Here is a 10,618-nt window from a genome sequence, read left to right as displayed (position 1 = left end):
GTGATCCCTGTGTCCCACAGCACCGGGGTGATCCTTGTGTCCCACAGCACCGAGGTGATCCCTGTGTCCCACAACACTGGGGTGATCCCTGTGTCCCACAGCACCGGGGTGATCCTTGTGTCCCACAGCACCGGGGTGATCCCTGTGTCCCACAGCACCGAGGTGATCCCTGTGTCCCACAGCACCGAGGTGATCCCTGTGTCCCACAGCACCGAGGTGATCCCTGTGTCCCACAGCACCGAGGTGATCCCTGTGTCCCACAGCACCGAGGTGATCCCTGTATCCCACAGCACTGGGGTGACCTCTGTGTCCCATAGCTCTTCCAGTTACTCCCCCCCAGGCGCTGAGGTGATCCTGGTGTCCCAGAGCCCTTCCAGCGACTCCCACCAGGACGCCGAGGACACTGAGGTGATCCCTGAGGTGATCCCGGTGTCCCCGAGCCCTCCCAGTGCCTCCCCCCAGGAGCAGCAGGGCCGTCCCCAGCTCAGATCCCCGCGTGCCGCTCCCGACCCCAAACACCAGCGGCCTGGAAGACGAGCCGCCTTCACCGGGGGGGCGGCGCCCAACCAGACCCTTCCCGCCGCGGGAAAACCGGGATTCAACGGCTCCGCCACCGCCGCCGCTCCCAGGGAGAGAACCTCCGGAATTCCCAACCAGAGCGGCGTGAGGCTGGGATGGGCCGGGGAGAGGCAGCGCTGCGCCGTGGCCCTGGATCACTCCTACGCCGTGGTGGACCCACTGGAGCTGCGCCGGAGAGGCACCAATCCCCCGGGAACGAATCCCCCAGGAACGCCCACCTCCAGATCGGCCCCCGCCCAGAACGGCACCGGGAGAGCCCGGGCGGGCCCGCTGGTGGGGAAGGTGCTGCCGTTCCGGCGCCAGCCCGGCGGGTCCCGCCCGCCCTGGGTCCCCGAGGGCGCGAGCTGCAGGACGGGCTCAGCCCGGGACAAGGAGGACTTCGCCAAGTGCCACACGGTGAAGGTGCGGGGCAAGTCCCTGAAGGTGACGCTCCAGTGGGACGGGCACTACGCCCACAACCTGGACACCCGCTACACCAACAACATCCTGGAGAGATCCGTCATCCGCGCCCTGCACGGGTGAGTCGGCCCCGAGTCTGGAAAAGCCTTTGGGAAGGCGTTGGAGTTGCTCTTTGTTTTTTCGTTTTTGCTTAGTGCGGGAATGGGTTTTGCTCCCCCTGCTCGGTTGGGTGGGTTTTCCTTGGAGAAAAGGAGGGATTTGGGAGGGGTGGGGGGTGACAAGTTGGATGTGACCAGCTCAGAAATCCACCCGTGTTCCGGGCTGATCCCACAGCCAGGGGAGGGGGGATTCTGCCCCTCTGCCTGGAATCCAGCCCTGGGGAACAGCAGGAGGACGTGGAGCTGCTGGAGCGAATCCAGAGGAAGCCATGGATCTGCTCCCAGGGCTGGATCCCTCTGGGCTGGATCCCTCTGCTCTGGAGCCAGGCTGGGAGAGCTGAGAATGTTCATCCTGGAGAAGAGAAGGCTCCAGGGAGAGCTGAGAGCCCCTTGCAGGGCCTAAAGGGGCTCCAGGAGAGCTGGAGAGGGACTGGGGACAAGGCCTGGAGGGACAGGACGCGGGGAATGGCTTCCCAGTGCCAGAGGGCAGGGTTAGGTGGGATATTGGGAAGGACTTCCTGGCTAGGAGGGTGGTGAAGGGCTGGAATGGATTTCCCAGGGAAGCTGTGGCTGTCCCTGGATCCCTGGAAGTGTCCAAGGCCAGGTTGAACTGGGCTCGGAGCAACCTGGTCCAGGGGGATTGGACAAGATTACGCTGAGAGGTCCCTCCCAACCCAAACCATTCCATGATTCCCATGGCTCTGCAGCCAGAATTGGCTCCCAAAGCCACCACCCCAAGTCCTCCAACCAACCCTTGGGATCCTCTACTTTTACTTTTATTTCCTTTTCAAAAAAAAAACTGGAAACTCCCTCAGCCCATCCGTAGCCGGCGATCCCCGGCTCCCTCAGCGCCGAGCCCACGGAGACGTTCCGAGCGTGCGTTTTCCCTTCCCTTTTCCCAGGCCCTGGGACTGCAGCCTCCCCGAGACCGTGGAGGACATGAAGCTGATCCTGCACACGTGGGTGGCCCTGTTCTACAGGAGGCCCTCGGCGCAGCTCAACAGCTCGCGGAAGGTGGTGGAGCACCGCGACCCCAAGAAGTACGTCCTGCTCAACAGCTCCCAGCGCTTCTGGGACCTCAGCGACGACGACCTCGAGCCCCACGGCCGCAAGACGTGCCCGGCCGACTCCAGGTCCGACCCCGACCAGACTCCCAGCAGCTCCGTGGATCCCGGCGCTCCCAGAAAAGGGTCTTCCCGCCGGGAGAAGGGCCGGCCGCGCTTGCGGAGTGACGCCAACGGCGCTGCCGGAGGTGTGGACAGCACGGTGTCCTCCTCCTCCGGGGAGCTGCCCGGCGAGGAGGAGGAGCCTTCCTCCACCAGCTGTCCGGAGAGCATTCCCGAGGAGAGCCTGGATGAGGGAGAGGGGCAACCGGGAATCCCCGAGGAGAGCCTGGATGAGGGAGAGGGGCAACCGGGAATCCCCGAGGACGTCTCGAGCGTCACCGCGGTGAGTGTGGGGTCGGGGAGGACACAGCTCAGCAAGGCACATTCCTGCTCCTGCTCCCAGAGGAGTGGGATGGATGTCCTGCTTTGGGGACTCTCCTGGAGGCAGGGAATGCGTGTCCCAAATATCCTCCAGGATTTATTTGGGACACACTCGGAGCCACCCATAAAAGAAGCTTTCAGGCCACAGTCCAGCTGTGGATGTTCCTCTTGGATTGAGGTGGCATTCCCAGCCTCTGGCATGAGCTGCCTATCCCTATCCAGGGGAGCAGGGCCTTTATATGGATGCTCTCCAAGAATCCCAAAGAACTAAATGCCTGTTCCTGGTTGGAGTGTGAGCTCAGGCAAGGTGTGAGCCCTTAACTGAGGGAAGAGAGGAACCACAAACATCCCGTCCCATTCCCAGGCAGGGAATCCTTTGCAGGCTTCCCCTCATCCCTGTGGGGAGATCCATTAATGTTCCATTCTGGAGAGAGCTTTTCAATCCAATTTTTGCCGTTCCTCCAGCCTGCATAGGGTCAGGAGTGGATAAACACAAACCAGGGGCATTTTCCGAGCCTGAATTCCGGGCCTAAAATCTTTAATTTAAAGCTTCTGCTCCGAACAAAGGAGCAGCTCCCACGGGAAAAATCCTGGGGTTTTTTGTTTGGTTGGTTTTTTTTTTTGCTCCTCCTGCAGGGGCATCTCAGCCCCTGTGTTTGCCTCCCATGAGGAATAATAACCTCTGGATTGTGTCGTTCCAGGAGGAGCCGCCGGATGCCACGATCACCCCCGGCCCTTCCGAGGAGCCGGGACGTGCCAGCGAGCGCCCGGCTGTGCCAGGCATGGAAAACTCCCGCAGCCCGGCCCCCAATTCCAGTGCAGCTCCGTGCACAGACAGCCAGGATGGAATTCCAGGAGACGGGGAGCAGCAGGAGAGCGAGCGGGAGGCAGGAGCAGGGCGTGGTTCTCCCAGGGATTCGGAGAGCGCGGGAGATGCCGGACGCGGCACGGAGGTTGAGGACAGCAGGGACAGCAGCCGGGCCACCGGTGATCCACGGGATTCCATGCCCTTGGAAGCGAGTCCTGGAAGTGCCAGCCATCCGCGATGTGCCCGCGATTCCGTGCCCTTGGAAGCGAGTCCCTGGAGTGCACATCTTGCCGGAGCCAGCGAGGAAGGGCTGGAATCACAAGACCCCTTCGGACACCTGGAGAAAGAGGAGGGAGAGTTGGAGGAGGACAAGGAGGAGAACGAGGAGGACTTTGAGGAAGTCCTGGGGTCTGTGGATTTGGTGTTGTCCGAGAGCAGCGACACCGAGATGGAGAGTGAGCACAGCGACCAGAAAACAGGGAATTCCCCACTTCCAGAGGACTTCGGTGCTCCCGGAGAGGACTCTGTGCCCAGCCCCTCCTCCTTGGCATTGCCCTGCTTGGGCAGCTCCACACTGGTGATGTCTGACGGGACTTGGACTGGGAATTGGAGTGGGATTGACTCTCCAGGGCTTCCTGGGGAGAGGGCACCGGGTGTGGATGAGCCCCCAGAGCCCTGGGATGCTCCGGCCACTCCGTGTTCGGAGGCAGATGGTGTTGGTGTGGCCAGTCCAGCCCATGTGGGGTCACCCTGGGACAGTGGGGAGATGATCCCACCCGATCCAGGCCTTTTCCATGGGGCACAGCCAGACAGTGTTACAGGCAGCCCAGAACCTGCTGGAGAGACACTGGGGAATGACTTGGAGCAGAAAGACAGGGATCATGTTACTGCTGAAGAAAAGTGGGAATCTTCAGATGTGGGGTCACCCCGTGACAGTGGAGAGACGTTCCCACCTGATCCAGGCCTTTTCCATGAGGCACAGCCAGTCTGTGGAGCTGCTGGAGAGACGCTTGGGAATGACTTGGAGCAGAAAGACAGGGATCACGTGCCCGCTGAAGAAAGGTGGGAATCTTCGGATGTGGGGTCACCCCATGGCAGTGGAGAGACGTTCCCACCTGATCCCGGCCTTTTCTATGGAGCACAGCCAGACAGTGTTACAGGCAGCTCTGGAGCTGCTGGAGAGACGCTCGGGAATGACTTGGAGCAGAAGGACGGGGATCACGTGCCCGCTGCCGGGAACAGGGATGGCCTGGAGTCCCCACACAGCCAGGGACTGGCACTACCCTTGTCCCCTCACTCCAACTCTGCCTGCCGGATGTCTCCCGATGGATCCATCGATCCCAGAGCTGCTCCAGAGGACCAGGAGACCACGGCAGGCTTCCCGTCGCCGTCACGGCGCGACCTGGGCGGGAGCAGCCGCTTTTCCTGGGAACAGGGAGATGATGTCGGTGCTGATCCTGGGGAGCCAAACCAGGAAAGGAGCGAGGTTTTGGGGGAAGAAGAGCCTGGCAGCCCTTGTTCCAACGGCACAGGAGTGCCGGATGATTCCATGGGAGCAGGTGGTGGCCAGGACTTCCCCTTGGACTACAGAGCCGCGGGAGGTGATCCCGGGGCTGGGGAGGGTGAGGATGTGTGTCCTGGTGCAGAGAATTCCCCCAGGAGTGACAGAACGGACACGGAGATGGTGGGTGACACTCCACAGGAGCCAGAGATGCCTCTCCATTCCCCCCTGGAGTCAGAGCCCTCCTCCTTGGAGAGGGAAGGGATGTCAGCCGTGGAGGAGCTCCCCGGGCAGCGGCGGAGCTTCCCACACAGCCCCTCCCCATCCAGCCCTGGATACTCAGCTCCTGCTTCTCCTGCTTATCAGGAAGACACAGAACCCCCCAGCTCGGAGCAGAGCCCGTGGGAGCCAGCCCTGGGCCAGCCCTGGAATTCCTGGGAGGAAGGAGGCACTCCAGAGGGGAGTGTGGGTGCCTGGAGCCTGGAGGGCTCCATAAATCCCAGATGTTCCGGAGGGGTGATAAGATACCCTGCTCCGCGCCCCGTGGGGCGGGCACGGGGCTCCCCTGTGGATGTGCTTCCAAGGGAGCCAAGATCCAGGTCTCCTCCTCCACACAGTCTCCAGGATGGTCTCCACGGTGCCGAGCCAGGCTCAGTCCTGGATGTGTGTCCCAGGATGGTCCCTCCCGGCACGGATCCGGCTCCGGACGATGCCTCGTGGCCCTGCTCCCCCTGTGCCAGCCCCGGGAGCCAAAGGGAGGAGCCCATCCCGCCTGAGGACTGGGAAAGAAGAAGCATCCCTGTTTCCAGTGCTCCATCTTCTCCAGAGGGGAATTTGCTCGATCCGTGGCACGAGCCCCACTCTGCTTGGGATGACAGCGGATCCGAGGAATTCCCTGATCCCGGGGATGAGGAATCCGAGGCATTCCCTGATCCACACCGTGCCAGCAGGGACATGGGATCCGAGGCATTCCCTGATCCGCACCGTGCCAGCGCAGAGGTGGAGGAGAGGGAAATCCTCACTTCCCCCATCCCTGCGTTGCCGTTCCGCGAGCACAGGGATCCCTCTGGAGAAAGGCTGGAGTTCAGCGATGCTGAGGACGCTTTGGACACGTTCCCGAGGGCACAGCAGCTCCTCAGCAGGGACACACGCAGGGCCGTGGCCTTTCAAGATCCATTGGACCTTTCATCCAGCGACTCCGAGCAGGAATATTTTGGGAGGAACCCACACCCCCCACTTCCAGCCAGGGCTTCCCACGGCACGAGATCCATGGATGCCGCAGGCACCAGGACAAACGGCAATGACTCCTCTGTGGAGGGGCAGGGAGATGGCTGGGGCCAGGGCGTCTCCAGGGATTCCCGGCGCTCCGTGATCACCCGGCACCGCCGGGAGAGGCCTGGGAATTCCCAGACTCCGAGGAGGCGGCGCCGCCGCCCGGGGGAGTCCCATTTGTTACGGAACAACTTGCTGGGCGACTGGAGGGGCTCCGAGGAGCTCACCCAGAACACCCTGGACATGGAGTGTCTCCGTTTCCATTATAAGCTAAACCAGGTCCTTGGGAATAGGAAACCACCCTTTTCTACCTCCGAGAGCATCTTCCCAAGAGACTTTTCCCGGCGGGACCCTCCGGCCCTGCCATCCGCGCAGGGCAGGAGCCCCTTGCAGGTGACCATCCCACCCTCGCACACGTGGCCGGGCCGGAGCAGATCCCGCCGGCAGAGGGGCTGGCACGAGGAGGACACCCCCGGGGACACCAGGGGGAGATCCCCATCCCGCTCCCGACCCCCCTTCCACCTCGGGAAGCTCCGCCAGGACGGCCGGCCGCTGGATTCTCCGGGGGACGTCACCGTCGTCCTGGACGAGTATTCCGAGTTGCCAAGGGTGGTGCTGAGCAGGGCGGACGCCGGGAAGGAGGGCGGAGGGCACGGAGAGCCCCGGGATGCGGGGCCAGGCCCGTCCCGGCGCGGGAGGCCGGCGGCCTTCCAGGGCGTGATCGGGGAGCTGTGCGGGGCCCTGCACTCCCACCTGCGCCGCGTGGCCTCCGAGGCCTCCACGCACCCGGGGATGTTCTACCTGGTGGAGACGGGCAAGGAGCCGTTCTTCGAGAGGGTGAAGGTAAGAGGAGACCCCCCCGGAGAGGGACTGGGGGGAACTGAGGGGCAGGGACAGGTGGCACGGCCTGGCACAGGCGGTTTGGGTCCCCTGAGGCAGGAGCTGCCTCTGCCACTGCCCAGGAGTCGTTGGGGGTGGGTAACGCCCTTAAGGTGGAGTCATCCTGGAATCGTGGAATGGGTTGGGTTGGAAAAGAGCTTGAAGGTCATCCAGCCCCCTGCCGTGGGCAGGGGCACCTCCCACTGTCCCAGGTTGCTCCAGCCTGGCCTTGGACACTTCCAGGGATCCAGGGGCAGCCACAGCTTCTCTGGGAAATCCAGTCCCTCCCCACCCTCCCAGCCAGCAATTCCTTCCCAATATCCCACCTAAAATGACTCTCTCTCTGAGTTTCAAGTCCAACTATTAACCCACCACTGCCCCATGTCCCCAAGTGCCACATCCACAGGGATTTTAAATCCCTCCAGGGATGGGTGCTCCACCCCTGCCCTGGGCAGCCCCTTCCAATGCCTGGCAACCCTTTTTGGTGACTAAATTTTCCCTGATATCCAACCTCAACCTCCATTGGCACAGCTTGAGGGCATTCCTTCTTAATCCTGCCAGCTGAACATCCCCCCGGCCAAAGCAGGGAGTGGGAGTTCAGGCAGCCCAGGCTGGGAATTCTGGGAAGGGGGATTCCACGGGAGGATTAGCAAAGAAGCCCCATCCATGTGAGAGGCTCCATGTGGTTTTCCATAAGGTTTTTAGGGATGAAGGTCAGTGGTTTCTTCACTGGGTGGAGCCCCAGCAGTGCTTGGACAGCCACCATCCCATCCCATCCCATCCCATCCCATCCCATCCCATCCCATCCCATCCCATCCCATCCCATCCCATCCCATCCCTCTCCCCGTGTTCCCGTGTGTGCCTGGAGATGTTCCCATGCCAACCTGAGGAGGGTTTCTGTTGCAGGCCCTGCTGAGGAAGGAGGGTTGGGTGAGGACGGAGCCGTGGAGCTTCTGCGGGGGGAGGCACCGGGCGGGCGACCAACTGCTCGTCATCATCCGCAACGAGGACATCTCCTCCCACATCCACACTGTAAGACCTCCATCCCGCTCCCTTCCCTTCTCCCAGGCTGCTCTTTAATCCCTTGGGAAGGCTGGAGTAGCTCCAGCTCAGAGGAGCGAGGCCGGGCCTCTCTCCTCGGGAATGTCGGATCGCCGTATCCGCGGCTTTCTGGGGTCGGGCTGTGGGGATGGGATGATGCAGAGAAGGTTCCCCCGGGTCTCACGGCAGCCTCTGTGCCTCGAGCAGATCCCGGGATTGCTGGAGCTGAAGCGCTGTCCCGGCGTGGTGTTTGCCGGGGTGGACAATCCCGAGGATGTCACGGGTCACATGTACCAGGAGCTGTTCCACACCGGGGGCTTCCTGGTGTCCGACCACCACGTGTTGGAATCCATGTCTCTGGGTGAGTCTTGGGCCTCTCACCTGGACACAAGCATGGTGGTGTCCCTTTCCTTCCCTTCCCTTTGGCCTCGTCCACTGGTTTACTGTCACATTCCCAAACCTTTCCGTCGGTCCTCTGCTCCGCCTTGGAGTGGGGAAATCCGTGTCCTGTGTTGGACATTTGGATCCCATCTGGATAACGGGTCCAGGTCAGGGGTCCCCAAAAACATCTGAGTACAGTGGAGGGTTGTACAAAGACATTCAGCCTGGAGAATCATGGAATTATGGAATGGGTTGGGTTGGAAGGGACCTTAAAGGGCATCTTGGCCACGGGCACGGACACCTCCCACTATCCTAGGTTGCTCCAACCTGGCCTTGGACACTTCCAGGGATCCAGGGGTAGCCACAGCTTCTCTGGGAATTCCATTCCAGCCCCTCCCCACCCTCCCAGCCAGGAATTCCTTCCCAGTATCTAATGGAAAAGGGAGGACAAAAGAAATGGGAAGTGGCAGAGAAAACTTGGCCACGCTCCTGGGGCTGCACAGCCAAGGGACAAGAGGTGACAGGGACAAGTTGCACTTATTTCAGGTGTTAGTGGGAATAAAATCTCCACCCAGCAAGGCAAAATCCCAGTTTTCCCAACCCAGGCTGGGAGTCTCCATCCCTGGAGAGACTCCAACCTCACCCTGCTGCTCTGGTGTCCCCCCAGGCCGGCTGAAGGAGGTGGTGAAGGTGCTGGAGAAGCTCAACAGGAGCGGGAGGTGGAAGTGGCTCCTTCACTACAGGGAGAGCAAGAAGCTCCGAGGAGACCTCAGGTAACGGCTCTGCCGGGGCAGGGTGGGTTCCAACACCCCTGGGAGGTGGAGCAGCAGGAACTGGGATCTGGAGGGGATGGGGCAGGTTGGGTTCCAACATCCCTGGGAGGTGGAGCAGCAGGAACTGGGATCTGGAGAGGATGGGGCGGGTTGGGTTCCAACACCCCTGGGAGGTGGAGGAGCAGGAACTGGGATCTGGAGAGGATCAGCTGGGCTGAAATGTTGTCTGGGATGTGATCCCAGACCAGGCACCCTGCTGCACCTCCATGAGGGCACTTCCCTCTCTCAGGGAGTGTTACAGCCTGGAAGGGCTTGAGGAGAGGCACAGGTTTCCTTGGAGGAGCTGCACATTCCCAAAGCAAACTGAGCTCCCTCCCCACCAGCTCATCCCAGCTCCACACTCCGGGAGCTCAGAGCACCTTCCTGGGCTTCCCCCACATCTCTCTGCTGTTTCTTCTCTGTCCCATCCCAGGTGGGATTTGGGGGAGGGATGAGGAGCCCCGAGTTGATGCAGAGGAGGAATTGCCACCACAATTCCCACCCCTGGTCCCTTTGGACCGTTGTGATGAACTCCCCTCGTCTTCCAGCTCGGAATTACCCATGGGCTGCATCCCTCAGGGTGTGCCTGCTCTGAGTGGAGCCTTATCCATGGGCCACAGCGTCTCCAAGGATTTATTCTGCTGTGGCATAGACTGACCCACAGCCACAGCTGCCTTGAGGTGGCCCTGTTCCTTCCTGGCCTTGTATCCATGAGTGACAATTCCTGCAGCACTGGACTTGCTCCGGCATGGCCACGATCCCTTCAGGAGTGTCCCTGCTCCAGCATGGCCTTATCCCAGGCTGAAGTCCCTGGGATTATCCAGCATGAGAAAGCGAGGAAAACTCATGGATTGGGACAAAGACAGTTTAATAGGGAAAGCAAAGCTGTCACAGCAGCAAGAACAAGGATTTCATTCCCTGCTTCCCATCCCAGGCAGGTGTTCAGGCTCCATCACGGGAACAAACAGCGTCGTTCCAAACATCCCCCCCTTCCTTCTTCTCCTCCCAGCTTTATATCCTGAGTGTGATGCCAGAGGGTCTGGATCCCGAGGGTCCCTCAGGATCAGCTGTCCCTGCTGTGTCCCCTCCCAGCTCCCTGTGCCCCCCCAGACCTGGTGGGGAAGGGGGAGCAGGGAAGGCCTCGGCTCTGCCAAACCCTGATTTCCCAACAGCTCCCAAACCCAAACCACAGGGATAAAAATGAACCCATTCCCAGCCCAAACCAGCCCAAACCAGCCCAAACCAGCACAAACCAGCACAAACCAGCACAAACCAGCACAAACCAGCACAAACCAGCACAA

At 61.3% G+C, this 10,618-nt stretch overlaps 1 protein-coding gene across 1 annotated transcript; it reads left to right on the top strand.

Moving 5' to 3' along the window:
* The first annotated feature begins 6 nt into the window (after positions 1-6).
* On the top strand, positions 7-9,974 carry FAM208B (family with sequence similarity 208 member B). The gene is made up of 7 exons (XM_017839336.1): positions 7-1,097; positions 2,039-2,585; positions 3,325-7,047; positions 7,990-8,115; positions 8,332-8,485; positions 9,173-9,278; positions 9,866-9,974. The coding sequence occupies exons 2-7, from the start codon at positions 2,076-2,078 to the stop codon at positions 9,972-9,974; spliced, it is 4,728 nt and encodes a 1,575-aa protein (XP_017694825.1). The 5' UTR covers positions 7-1,097; positions 2,039-2,075.
* Positions 9,975-10,618: the final 644 nt, after the last annotated feature.

Source organism: Lepidothrix coronata, unplaced genomic scaffold, assembly GCF_001604755.1.
Source record: "Lepidothrix coronata isolate B3197 unplaced genomic scaffold, Lepidothrix_coronata-1.0 Scaffold400, whole genome shotgun sequence".
Taxonomy (NCBI): Eukaryota; Metazoa; Chordata; class Aves; order Passeriformes; family Pipridae; genus Lepidothrix; species Lepidothrix coronata.
The sequence above is the reverse complement of the archived record's forward strand: the minus strand, read 5'-3'. Positions and strand labels throughout refer to the sequence as shown.